Source organism: Anarrhichthys ocellatus, unplaced genomic scaffold (assembly GCF_004355925.1).
Source record: "Anarrhichthys ocellatus isolate YVR2014 unplaced genomic scaffold, GSC_Weel_1.0 scaffold118, whole genome shotgun sequence".
NCBI classification, from domain to species: Eukaryota; Metazoa; Chordata; class Actinopteri; order Perciformes; family Anarhichadidae; genus Anarrhichthys; species Anarrhichthys ocellatus.
In genome coordinates, this window is record NW_022280148.1 from 127,202 (window position 1) to 141,783 (window position 14,582).

A 14,582-nucleotide genomic window follows, 5' to 3' on the forward strand; every position below is an offset into this window, starting at 1 on the left:
TTTTTTTTCTTTATTGGAATTAGAATGTTAACGTTTTAACCGGACTACATTATATCATATTTTTATGCTTTGCACCTCTCAGTTATTAAATGGTGAAACAAATCGCAAATGGAGGTTCCGAAGAAATATTTAAAACACTGCTGTGAGTTTTGCGTCTAAACATAAGGGTCAGCCTCCCTCCCCAGCCTAATGCTTTTCATACAGTCCCTTAACTCTCATAGAAAAATAAATATGGCAGGCATTGAGGCTGAAATGACCCATCTAGACCATGACCATATGGGACCCGTCATCGATCAGAGAGAAAGGAGGACAGGTCTGACCTCACCCAGCATTAGCCCTTCAGCCTCGTCAGCCCCAAGGGTCCGACCTGAGTCCAGGTGGGTAGACCACCTACGGGTGACATCTCCAGTGTGTCTGCTGTCGTCTGTGTCTTTAATCAAGTTGAATCTCTTCCAAATTTAAATAACTTGTGAGTTATTATTCAACAGTGGCAGCTCGTGGTTCCTCATAAAGAATTCACAAAGTCGTTCATCAGTCCCGTCTATAAGGTTTCAGCACATCAGTATTTTTATACACATATGGACATTTACATGTTGAATAATGGTGAGGTGAAGTCATTAAAAATTTAGAAAACTTTTAGAAACAAGCCACTTCACCTTCTTGCAGTTGAAAATAACCCTGGAGCCGGCAGTCACTTAGCTTAGCTTAGCACAAAGACTGAAAACAGCTAGCCTTGCTCTGTGAAAAGGTAACAAAATTCCCCTTAGAGCACCTCTGAAACACCAATTAACAAATAATATTTGATATGTTTATTAAAAAGCTTGAAGTTGGTGGGCTGATTTTTAAAAAACTTTTGGACAGAACCAGGCTCAATATTTCTTTATGCTAAGCTATGCTAACTGGCTGCAACTTCATATTTTTGTGTACTACTATGAGTGATATCAATACAAGCAATAAAGCACATTAGCTTATTTCCCAAAATGTCAAACTACAGTTTTTAACCAATGACTTGGTGCTAAATTGTGGATCAAATGTAAAATCCTGTAGCTTTTTATTACTCGCAGCAGTTCATTCCTGGTGGCTTACACTGTCAACTATAATGAAGAGGTCGCCAGAAGCTACATATTTCTAAAATATGGTGCCATTTATCTGCAGTTTTTGTGACAACTTCTCAAAATGAATGATCTTGCGTTAAGCCACTGAGGGCCATGCTGTCTTTCACCTCTCAGCAGATAAATAACCCGCCCGACAGACAGAACTCAGAGGGGCATATGGTCCAAAAGATCATCATGCTGAGAGTCAGCCTCAGAGAAGGACGAGCTGCCATAACAGAGTATATTAACAACACTCATCAAACATTTTATATCTAGGATACAGTATGTCAATTCTTGTCAATCTGTTCCAAAAGACAGAGCATTTAGGGGAATAATTAGGGAGATATTTAAGCGTGCACAGATCAAACACAAAGCAGGACGCTTTCACAAAGTAAAACTGAGGTTGTGTAAAACAATATTGACTAAATTGGGAACTCATCTAAGGCTGAATTCTGACAAAAGTGGATTGCTAAACTGGAAGGCTCGTATTTAGCCAGTGACACAGCACCTGTGGACATTTGGGGCTTGGAAGGGGACAATAGAACTACGGTACCTTCATCCGAGTGTCGGTACTACAAAACTCGCATTCAGAAAAATGAAGAGGGGCGGTGTGTCTTTTGGTTTCATCACTGCCCGTTCTGCAACTACTTGACTTCACTTATTAATTCAGTGAGTGGAGTAATTAATGAGGATATCCAGCTTCCCCTTGAGGAAATTAAGAGAAATATTCAGATTCCTGACGAATAGAGGGAGAAGCATCCAGAATGAATCAACGCCAGAGAATGAGAAACAAGAGGATAACTTAGTCTCCCATTCCCCCCCAAAATGGGAACTTTCTCTTGAATGAATAGATGTTAATTAGTGCGTGTTTGTGTGGGCCGCAATTTGCCTGTTTTTGAGAGGAAATATATCTGTATGCAAGCACCTGCACAAGTGAGGACACACATTTGCATGAACACACACACACACAAGGCAGACACAGCTGGGTACTCAAATCGGGCGATAAAACTTCTTCCAATTACCATCACACTTTGCTAAGTTTATCCTGTGCTCGTCATTAAGGGGGAAAGACTGAAAAAAGACAAGTGTCTGAGAGACTGACGAGTGCCAGAAAACTCGAGACAGCTAGAAAGCTGAGACGTTGAGGCGCTGCACTTTCAGGTGTGACGTGAGGGGATATTTTTTTCCTGAGCAGAGACGAACCACACAGGAACTTACATAACGACTGGCTTTGTCATTGATGGCAAAAAAACAACAAAAAAAACCCTTCTCCTCTCAAATCTCTTCGCTGTTTACGGCAGCACCGAGGAGCTGCTGCAGCCTCAACCAGGACTGTCAACCGCTCTGCAGAGTGACAGCTGGGATACACACACACACACGCAGAAGTCTCCATACGCAAACACTTTAAAATGTAGTCCGGGACAAGCACACAAACAAACTATTTTTTCTTGTGGACAACACAACCACGACACATTCACACCCACCCACCCACCCACCCACCCACCCACACCCACACACACACACACACACACACGAGAAACCAGGATGCTAAAAGCGAGGCCCCCGCTTACTTATTCATGTCTCTGCTGAGGACGGGAAGAATGTCGGTGTCAAAACACTCTCCATGGGCATCTTTTCTTGACAGTAGAGCCACGAGTATGCGCTCATCTATGTTGCATGACAGCAGGGTATTTTTAGAGAGGGGCCAAATTCACCATTGTTTTAAAAATGGACCGATCGGAGGAGAGATCTGAGCCTTTGCTGTTCTGTTTGGCCACTCTGGGGCAGATGGTCAGTTTCAGGACTTTCTACTGGATTCTTAGCATGAAAAACGTCAAAATGCCTAAAGCAACTGTGTCCTTGACACTCTTTGCCACACTAATTAGGGCCTGTATACAGACATTTTTTTAAACAGATATTTTCCTCAACGTTTAAAAAACAAAATTCTGTCTACACCACAAAATATTTGCGTTCACACTAGAACAAGAAAAACATTCCAAACACTTGCTGGGCCTATAGGTGGCAATAAAGGCGATACTTCAAACACCAAAGAAGAAGATTTTGAGCATGCTCATTGAGCTTATTTTCCGAAGAAAAAGCCAATTATTTCTTCATGTATACATACTCGCTATTTGGTGCTATGGAAACTCAATTGGACTCATATGTGGACGGACGACGAGGTGGAGTTGCTGCTTAGCGTCACTTTACTATATCAGCAACATGGACACCCACACAGCTGATCTGATCAAGAAAGAGAGATCAGCAGTATCTAACGCCAGCTACTGTCACATCATGCACAGATTTCAAAGTGCGGCAAAAATAAGCCCATACTGTTCCAGCCCCAGCTGGTCTCTCAGTCCACCTGCAGGCTGTGAGTCTCGGATCTGGTGAGTGGTTTCCATGAATATCCTCCGGGGCTCTGTTGGTTTGGGATGAAGCTGCCATGGGGGTTGTTATGGACGGAGCAAAGCATAACGAGCCTCGTGGGAGATCAGTTTGTGTACACAGACCACAAGTCTCTCTACTCCTGCCAGTGTGCTGGCAGAACTGGGGAGTGTATGCTCCCAATTAATGCTTATTCCAAGAGGTGGAAGAAAAATGCTCTGTAGCTTACTTTACTGATAAAAAACAATCATTTTACAGTTCTGTATAATAAATATAGCAAATACTTTGTCCAAAACTATACTTCATATCCAGCCAACAAGAGCTAAAATCCCCTGCTCTGCTCTAACAACTTCTAACTCGATATACGACTCCTCTGGTTGCAAAAAGAAGTCTGATTGTACAGAAGTCTATAAGAAAATGACTCTACTTCTCTCTTGATTTATTACCTCAGTAAACATTGTAAACATGAGTTTATGGTCTCAATCTCTAGTTTCAAGTCTTCTTCAATACAGCATGATGTTCATTTAGTAAATTATGGTCCATTTAAAGTCAAATAGACCATAAAGCAGGCTATGCTTTAGGGTGGGGCTATCTTGTGATTGACAGGTCGCTGCTGCTACCAGAGTCGTATACAGTGTCTCTACGTCACTCCTCCATCGTCCAAATACTGTCACTTCCATTCACTGGTTGCAAAAATCCAATATGGCGACGGCCAAAACGCAGAACACAAAACGGCAGTCCACCAACCAATGGGTGACGGGCAGAATTACTGAACCCGCAGCATCCCAGCTCCGATTTTATGCTACTGGAAGGTTTTTTGGTATCGTTACTTTCTTCATTGATGTTTTTCAGTGAAATGTCCTTGTAGCTGTTCAATTATCCCAGAGGACAAACACACAGGACAGTAGTGTGTTGTGGTTTGACTCTGAAAAGCTCTTGATAATCCACAACTGACTGTTCATATTCCTTCCCTGGGGATCCATTGGTTAAAGACATTCAAGGAGATTTACATTTAAATGAGCCACTAGATAATGAGTACAACATAAATATTAACTCCAACTTTTATCGGAAAATCACTACTGAATGTCATCAATTGAAGATACACTATAGGTCTTTTTTGCCTACTTACTGCACACTAAAGTGTTCTCTTGGGTAAGGGGGCAAAAAGAAAGCAGCACTGGAGCAGACATACGAGCAGAAAGATGTCTACGATGTTGCCTGCGTTCCGGTTGGATTACAGTGACCATGTAGAAACTACATGTGACAGGGGCAGGAGAAACTACACAATATTAGATTCGACTCACTTACAATCTAAGAATAAATGCTTTGCTGGTATTTGTCGTTCCTGGAACGGCAGCTTGTGCATTTGAGGAGATGAAAAGTTCTTCACAGTCAGCGAACAGATTGTTTGAACTTGGGCCTTATCCGCTACTCATTTCACTTAAAGCCAGGGGGAGGGGGGGGGGTTATGTGGAAAGGAAGACGAATGCTTTGGGATAAAGACGGGAAAGCAGATCCTGTCCTACGGAGGGAGCTAAAGCCGGGCTGAGGTGTGCAATCGCTTCGGAAATGAATTCCCCCCCCCCCAAGCTGTGTCGTGTGTCAGTGGGAAATGACAGTTCAGCTTCTGACAATCACACATGTCAGCGGGGAAGCATTAAAGCCATGTGTGCGTTTTTGTGTTTGTACACTCACATAGTTTTGTCAGGGAAAATGGAGGAACGGAGAATAAAAAAAATAGGGTTTCAGAGTTCAAATTCTGCTCCATTCGGGAGTCTGATGCCTGCAGGCATCTTAAGGGGAAGAAGGCATCAATATTTCCTCATCGCCCCCTGAGGCCCCGAAGCGCTAACACAGACTTTAGCTGTGAAAGCCGCAATTTCTTTCATGTCAAGGCAAGGTGAGGAACACTTTAGGCACAATATCCAAATACAGAGATAAATTGCGAGCGGGGTGAGGCTGTGACTTGGCAAATGGAGGACACAGTTCACGGGGTTCATACTTATTCTAATCCGATCCATCCCCTTTTCCCTCTGAGTGTCAAAGTCTGTCAGGCAGACCAGCGTGAGACTGACAGGCGGGGACGCCCGGTCCGAGCCTCCCGGTCAGGTCTGTTGCGTTGGGACGCTTGGCCGATCACAGATATGGTCGGACCGGCTCGACTGACTGTTTGTGACGGAACGCGCCCTGTGAGAGCGAGCACGTGGACCAGAAACAGAGGGATCGACAGTTGGATTATTTAGACCGGTGGCACAAACTAACTCAGCAGGAACAAAAAATCACGAGCGAGTCTTCAAGTCCTATCTGGTTAGAATTTGCCTTATATAACCGTGCACAATTAGCACATTGGCACCTGGAATGCGATCAATAAAGTGAGAGTCTTTAACAGCCCTTTACTGATTTAAAGCATTACAGCAAACTTGAGAGCTATATCTTTCCAGGCCTCGCACTCCTCTAAACACTGCCACTCATTAAAATCTTGGCAGAAGTTGGGAGTTGCGACGCTGGGAAATGTCAGCGGGTCGGTCGATTCCCAGCAGCCTCTCTGACGGCCTGTCATCACAATCTTGGCTTGACGGCCATAAAAAAAAAAATCGATGGCACGTCTCTCCCTCTCGCCTCACTTAGAATTGGATGTCCCTGCAGTGCCCTCTGAAGGACACAAACTTACCTCCTACTTTTTTAAAATTCTGGCTTTAAGTTTGTTTGTTTTTTCAGTATTTTTACATTTTATCATGTCAGCGCTCTCAAGCTACTTTTAGAGAGAGCAGTGGATCTCCACAGAATCCTCTTTGTAATTGTAGGTTGAAAGGTTTTAGATGGTGGTAAAATCTGTATGATGATTCTTTTTACTACACTACTACCAAACGCACCAGTTTGTTTACATTAGGGCTTCTTCTCCTTGTTAAGTAGCGGTCACAAGGTGAGCACGTTACCTGTCGACATTTGCCCTTGCAAACTTCCACCTGGCTTCGGCTGAAAGTGAACGGCGAGCCTCTGGAACTCAAAGCGTCCAACTCGTCGCAAAGGGATCGGCTCAATGCCAAAATGTAAAATGTGAAATGCAGACACTGTTGGCAAATTTGGGATTTTTAACAATTTGCATTTTGCGTATCCAGCGCGTCCGTGTGTGAATCGCAAGAACCTTGGAAGGTCAATCAAACCTGGGGTGCGGTCCACGGCGATGTCAATACGCACACCAGGTAAAAGCGGGCAGGGTGATTGACGGACTGTATTCTTACCTGTCTATGTCGCCCTGCATCTCTTTGCTTCCTCTCTGGGATGCTTCTCGAGAAGAGGCGTCGGCGTCGGAGGCTCGGCCCGTGTTCCGCGCATACAGATGGAGGCCGCCGTCTGTGAGGTATCTGTGAGAGGGGAGTCAATTAGAGGAAGTAGATGTCGAAGAGGGTGTTGTATGCTGTGCACAGTTGTGAAAGCGTGATATTGGGCTATGTAGATCAAACTGACCCGAATTGACATGTCCGGCCTCAGTTTGGCATAAAAAGTCAGAGTTATTCAGTGTTTCTGTTTTTTTTTAATGAATAAAGAGCAACAGATTAATTAAACTAAACCAGTTGAGGAAATACAGCGACTTGAAGGATACACTGATTAATGAGCACTGTTTAGGTTGTGTGTGCTTTTTTTTGTGAACTCCAAAAAAACCCAGTTTATATGAATACGTGTGTGTGGCAGCGAGTAAATTGTAAGATTTCGAGGCTACTGCCAGAAAGCTATCAGACACGCCTGATAAGACATGGGGATCATTAGTGTTGAGCTAATTAAGCTAATAATTCAGCTAATCACCTTCCCTTCCCGACGTGTTCTTACATTTTCTGTTCAGACACTTCTTGAATCCTGCGGCTGCTTTACTCCATCAGGCCTCGCTTTACTTCCCCCGACAGTTTGCCCTGCGCCCAAAAAAAGCCTATTTTTTCGGGTAATCTGAAAGTGGGAGTGTGTGATCTTGTGCGCTGTGTGTTGAATGTGAATTGCTTGTGTTTTTTTTTTAACAGAACTCCCACTCGCTGAAGGCAGTTATCGCTATTCAGCGATTGATGGTCAGAAGCTCACGCGCTCGTTGTCGTGATGTTTTGTGGAAGACACTGACTCATCTTTTTTCATTCGGGTAATCGTTCAGTGTATAGAGTGCCCTTGAGATTCACGCTCCCCTTTCAATACATGACGAACCTACGATGGCCTCGGTGCATGTCAGCCGGCTATCTGTATTAATGTACACAGAAAGATGGACGAGGCCTTGGGCGACAGTATGAATACACCCCAGCAGGCTCTGAGACATTGAATGGAACTATTCACTTGTATGGATGATCCTTCAAAAAACAAACGGCCTCTAAAGCAGCATTTAAGTTAGCATAAATGATGTGGAGGGTCAACCCATATTCAAGCTTCTGGCAGTGAAGCTTACTCATCTCACGTCACGTTATGAACATGGGGATGTTTTTAACATGCAAGTATGTGCAATGCATTAAAAGGAGGGGAAAAAAACTAGCTAGTTAGCTTGCTGTTGCCGTTTGTGGATTATGAATTTATTGGAATTTCTTTGGGCTGTTTTAACATTGCGATCCCATGATTCAGAGGATTATTGCAGATATCTGTTGTTAACGTATAGCGTTAGCCTTTTGCTTATTATTAAGATATCCGAATCATGCGATAACAATGACGGATCGCAGACTTCGCGAGCTATATAAGTCCCAAACCATTGCAACAATGTGCGTGGCCCGGCTGTGTGCAGCACTTTTTAGTGTCCCCTGGAGACAGTTTTTGTTGTGCTGCGAGCTTCTTGCAGCACGTTGAAATGCTGCGCATGTATCGTCACATGGAGCTGTTCTGTGTGCGTCAAGTTAGTGAAGATGTCGAGCTCTCGGAGCTGTCAAAAAATTTGAATATACACATAAATATTCAGTCACTGATTCAAATATAAAGGCCCCACCACCAAAATTCAACACAAAGGTTTGGTAGCTGTTATTAATTTCAGAGAAGTTTAAATGTAAATCCACTAGCAGCGCTATGGAGTAAGGTTTCTGTTTTGCATAGATGGGATTCACATCCTACAGTCAATTTCATGCTATTCCTTTGGTCAGCAGTTGGTGGTGGTAATGTGCAAAGACACATAGCAATGCGCCAACAAAGAAGAACAGTGCTAGCAAGCAAATACGCTCCTAAACAATGCACATAAAGGAATATGTGAATAAACTTGAAATTCTTATGGTAAAACCATTGATTGGGCCTTTAAAGCAGGAATTTAGAATTAGTCAGTGCATCAGAGGAAGCTAACATGCTTAGCACTAGTCATCCTACCCGCTGGTGATCTCATCCATCCGGCCGTTCCTCCCTAGGATGTCCCCATCACTCACGTACCCTGCCATCTCCATCTGCTTCCCTCCTTCCAGCCCTCCTCCTCCTGCCCTTTCCCCCTGCTCCGCCCCCCTCGCCCCCGCTGCCGCTCGCCTCAGGGGGGCGCTGTACACAAACCTGGAGGGGTCCGAGTGGCCACTGTAGCGCCCGGTGGTGGTGCCGGCACTCGTTGTGCTCGCCCTGGGCGCAGCATAGCTGCTGGGCATTGAGGGGGCATCGCCCGCCTGGAGGCGAGGGGTTTGTGATTGGCCCAGGCGCCAGGCCATGGGGGAGGAGCGTGTGGTGAGGGCTGGTAGGCTCCGCCCATTGACCTCGGTGGTCACCGTGGTGTCGAAGGTCGTTTCCAGTGTACTGTGGAGACAGAGGAAATAAGGGGTTAATTCTGCCGTCTTTGGAAAAGTGCCTTAAATGATCCCAAAAGCCAAGTCATCATATCAAGTGCACTCCTGTGCAAAGGGCAAATCATTCAGGTGAAAAGATCACATCTGAAGCAGAGAGCTGTCTACATCCGTTGAGTGCCACTCCCTTCATGCCCCCGCGCTGTTTCTTGTAACGTTGCCTTATGTATGCGTGTGTATGGCTGTGTGACCTTCCCTAAAGTGCTATTCCTTCCAGTGTGTTAACTTGAAGGGGGGGAGGAGAGGAGCGAGTGAAGGCTCCCATGAGAGCGCACGTCAGACCATCACGGTACATCACATGGAGATGGGGAGAGGGAGACAGCTCTGTTTCCAACTACCACGTATGTTTCATAAACACAAAATATAAATCTGATCGATTTACACCAACTGGGCTGTTAGCAAGTAAATAAACCTCCGACATGAAAGTTGGTAATGGCGAGGCTCTTTAAATGGAAGCTTCACGGGTCTTTACTGATTTGTCTTTTCCAGATTTCTAAATGGTTTTATCACCATCAGCACATGAAATGCATGATGACAATGCATCTAGACTAGAGGAAAGAGAAATCTTGTTTTGGAGAGAGACAAAGGTGTGAGTTTGAGAGTAAGTGAAATGTCAGCAAGTAAAAGCAGCCAAGACAAGGAATAGAACCTGATTGGTGGAGACAAAGAGGGCTGACTCGCTATCTTACCAATCCTCCATTAGCCCTGCAACAGCCACCACATCCTGTTTCTTGTCACTAATAATAATGCTGCGGCGGGATCGGAACAACTACGGAGCAACACGCGACTTCCATCTATCGAAGGATGCCTAAATCCTAACAGATTTTTTTTAAATTTGCAAACAGCAACAGGACTGTGAATACAGAAATAGCACACTCATGGCCACTCACACACCGAGCCCTGCAGCTTGATGTGTACGGACACAGGGAGCCAAGTGTGGCAGCAGTGGCACCTAGCTTGAGCTCTCTCTGCTGGGAAGAAGGGTGCACTACATTCACAGGCTTCATCATATTTGAGTTACCCATTATAAGGATATGTTTGTATATTAATATTATGAAGTAGTATTAAATTGTAGCTTTACCAGCGTATTCCTTTTCATGTAAATACCCGTATTGTGTGCCAGTGCCCACTAATTGATGTAGATGTAGTTTGCTGCACATCTGCTGCAATATTGCCTTTAGAAATAATTATAAGGGCATAAATGTAGATCATGATGCGGTTGCTGGACATGTGGGATGGGACGGCTCTTTGGATGCCCGTCTTTGTATGCCGGCCTTCGTTAGGTGACGCAATGACATCTTAAAGCAGCGTCTCACACATGGCAGTGAGAGAGGTGTGAGAACAGATGTGTGTGTGTGTGATTGGTGAGAAAAAAGGGCGGACCGCTGCAACCCCGCCGCGATGCCAAGTTGCCAACATGACAGGGGCAGCGAGGCCAGCCATATTCGCAACACATCTCCGTCAACACCTCCTGAGATCAACACACACACACAAAACCAGTGACACGCGCAGTGTCATGTCCGACAAGCCAAATTAAACAAACATAACGACAACAGAAAAAAAAAAACAGCTGCATATCTGAAAAGCGATCACAGAAGATTGTGACGATACAGAAATCAATTTGCTGCGGTATAGAAATCAAAATCATTTAACCATTGGTACACAATGTAGCTTGCTAAATCAGCTTATCTTTATCTCCAGGCAGCAGAGAGAGAGAGAGGGAAAAAGAAGAAGAAGAGAGGCAGATACACTGAGGGAGACTGTGTGGGTGTGTATGTGTTGAGATAAATGAGCATGCAAAACGAAGGATATGGCTGAGCAGGAAGTAAAGGCAAAGGTGCCGAGATATTTAAGACCTACCACATATGAACATACTGTACATATGAACATACACGTTCTATTAAAAAACACACAATGTAATACATTCTAAAATGTACGATAATAGACATACATACAATATATTGTTACCTTATTACTAAAGCCTCATTTCCCATAAACCCTGTTGCTTTTTCACTATCTAGTATAAAGCAGAACCAAAAACCAAAATAAATCCTAACAGAGGGAGACTATTTTGTTTAGCCAAGAGCTCAGCAGGAGAAGAATCCATGTTGACAGCAGGGGATTGGTTATTGCTGAGCAATGCTGAATATAAATACACTGGAACTTTTCTCCTGCTAATGAGGTCTGAGAGTTTAACAGTTAAAAATGTATTTCTCCTGGCTCCTTCACCGATCTTGGTAAAAATTCTGCGGAACCACTTCAAAGGCTCTCAAATGTCATGTACAATATCAGCCACGGGATTTTTTCATAGCGGCAGTTCTATTATTTTAGTTGAGTCCAGCACCTCCAGCTCCCCCTCGGATAAACACTGTTAGCTTTGTCAGCACTGTTGCCGTTGTTTGCACTGTTAGCACCATGGACCGCAAGCTGCCGGCTCAGACGTACTCATATTGAGAGCCGTGTGGAGGCAATAGATATGCTCTGAATTTTGCACCTTTAAGAACAGGTGAAAAAAAATTGGTCAGGACCATCCTAAGTTCCTAAAATCCGTTAAAGAAGTGGGAAAAGAGGTTTTGCATGCAAAGATACTTATTCTATTTTTTTTTTTGTTCGTCTGTGAAAACAGGTGAACAAAAAGTACGACATTAGCCCATCTTCTAAATAGGACTAAAAGCATTCACGTTTTCTTCTCGGTGAGAATTTGTCCATGGAATCAAAAAACAAGGTACATGTAGTAAAAGTAAGTATAATAATAAGTATAATAAAAGCAAATCAGTAAAATTGAAGGAAAGGAAGATTATCCTGGCTTTTATTCCACCTGTTCTTAAGAGCAACTCTTTCCCTTATTACTTGCCTCTCAGGGCTTCATGTTCAAATTGGTAGGCTTGCATGAACATTTATGGTGGAGGTTTAATCAGCCCTATGAAGGCAAGAGCTTATGAGAAGATTGTAAACCTCAAGTCTAGTTTATGATCGATACTTATTGAGTAATGGCAGGAGATTTAACTCCGGCAGTCATCTGCAGTCTGTCAAATAACAATCCAATCTAGATCACCTAAAAAGTGAAATAGTATCAGACTCTAGACTCATTGAGATGAATATATTTTAGAAGACTGCCATGAGTTTTGGTTTTACTGTGAAAGGATCCACTGTAAAACACACAGGCTGTGTTTGTCTCTTCAGACAAAACTATTGCAGCTAAACACATCATCGGCCCTCTATGGGAGTCTGGTGTGAACTTGAGTGCAGTCCGCACCATAACTGAGAGTGACATCACAACAAAGACTTTGTACGAGAGGGTGGAGCTGGGGAGGGATTTGCATAGCCCCGCCCTAAATCATACCCTGCTTTATGGTCTATTTGACTCTAACTGGACCATAATTGACTAAATGAACATCATGCTGTATTGAAGAAGACTTGAAACTAGAGATTGAGACCATAAACTCATGTTTACAATGTTTACTGAGATAATAAATCAAGAGAGAAGTAGAGTCATTTTCTCATAGACTTCTATACAATCAGACTTATTTTTGCAGTGGATATCCAATATGCACATTGTAAGTCGGCAACGGATGCTTGCTGAGTTACTGCTCTTCAGCTTTGGCGGGGCAGAATGAAACTGGCATGTGCCGCTGCCTTGTTTTGTGTGTGTGTGTGTTGCAGGGAGGCTGGCAATGCTGCTGGCAGATGTTAAACACTGCTAGTCTGAGAGCGATTCAGAGCGGTAGCTCACCGCCATCACAGACACACATCTTCAGTCTGGATCGCCAACACAACCATTACTCACACACGTGCACACACAAGCCAGTCGCTTTATCATGGACTAAAAAACGTGTGTTACCTTCCTCCAGCTGAATCCCGTCCCTCCTCCACTCAGTCAGACTGCTCTCGCAGGAACATTGTCGGGGATTGAAAAGTGTCTCTGGCTTTGAAACATCATTACTGGTAGGAACTAGTAATTTTGGCAACTTTGGCCTCATTTCTGCGTTACGGTTGCAATCTTTGCAAATCGCTTGGTAATGACGCGTCAGCCAATTGTATATCTACAAAGAAAACCAGCTTTCTCCCCAATTCAAAAGCAATGAATAATTTAGCCTGCCCCGTTTCTCTCCATACTCAAAAAATGTGAAGACAAAATAAACAAACCAGAACGGGTGAGGCTATCATGCTCAGTAAGTCATCTGGTGGGTTGCTGAATCGTCATGGGACCAGACGGGGATCCCCCAGGACCCAGCAGAGAGGGGAGACGGGGGAGATTTGGCTTCTCTGTTTGCTGTGCCAGGTTCGTCCTTGAAGATGACAGCATTTCTTCACACATGCAGATGTCTGTCCCCCCCCCCAGTTTAAATGCCAATCAATAACATTTTTCATTGTCTGGATAGAAAAAAAAACAGTGGAGGATACTCAATGTGTTTTTTCATCAATACAGATCGTCTGTGCGGCCCCAACACATCGGGATCTCTGAGGGAATTTGCGGATGTGAACTGAGCTGCCGTGATGGCTGCAGCATCAAAGCAGCATGGTCAGCTCAAAGAGAAAGGGCCACGCTTTCAGGGCCGCGGAAACTGTAGCTCAACCACATGAAGTTTTTTCAACCGGGTCAGTAATTTCAGGTAACATTAGCTGCCACCAATGCAATTTTTAGTTAGCTTCAATCTAAATGTTTATGATGCATGTGGAACTTCTGGCAGTAAAGTCTTTATGGAGCAGGGGAATGTAACAGAGAGCCCCAAGCATAATGATGCAAAACTAATGTGGGGAAAAAGTCGGTATTAGTGAGCTCCATAACGTCGCAGTGAACCTAGGGACAGGGCTGAAGAATGTAGAGTTGGTGTTTTGGGCTTGTATTTGCATTGAGCTGGCTGCATGAGACCACACGGGGGGGGGGGGCAATACTGTGTTCACACTAAGAGCAACAACACAGCCAGTGTTGCCAGCTACACTTTCAGCGAGTCGGCGTTAAATTGTTGCTCGAGCGCTCGTTGACGTAGTTATGTTTCCTTTTTCGACAGTAACACAACTCATACAGATTGGCTGACGCCTCACCACGTCATTGGAGCGCTGAAAAAAGGTTGAGCCAGCTTTGTGCTGGCTGCAAGTGTCTGCCGCCAGTTTGTAGCCTCCATTGTACTTGTAGCGTATTGCTGTGTGAAAACAGCACTAGTGGTGACAAAAAAACAGTGAAGATCATAAAAAAAGTTATAATTGAAAAATATTGGGGCTCCCTGGTGACCTGGGTGTCGGGGGGGCTAACTCTGAATCGCGGTATCGCTGGTTCGCATCCAGTCGGGTACTTGTGCTACAAGTCATTCCACATAAAAGGCATAAAAAT

General features: G+C 44.2%; 1 protein-coding gene across 1 annotated transcript in view; it reads right to left on the minus strand.

Moving 5' to 3' along the window:
• The window catches only part of LOC116399615 (neuron navigator 3), a 111,339-nt gene that overhangs the window by 23,486 nt on the left and 73,271 nt on the right, over window positions 1-14,582 (minus strand). The window contains 3 exon segments of the mRNA XM_031876894.1: window positions 6,416-6,515; window positions 6,680-6,844; window positions 8,796-9,256. Coding sequence (XP_031732754.1) covers window positions 6,416-6,515; window positions 6,680-6,844; window positions 8,796-9,256 — 726 coding nt within the window.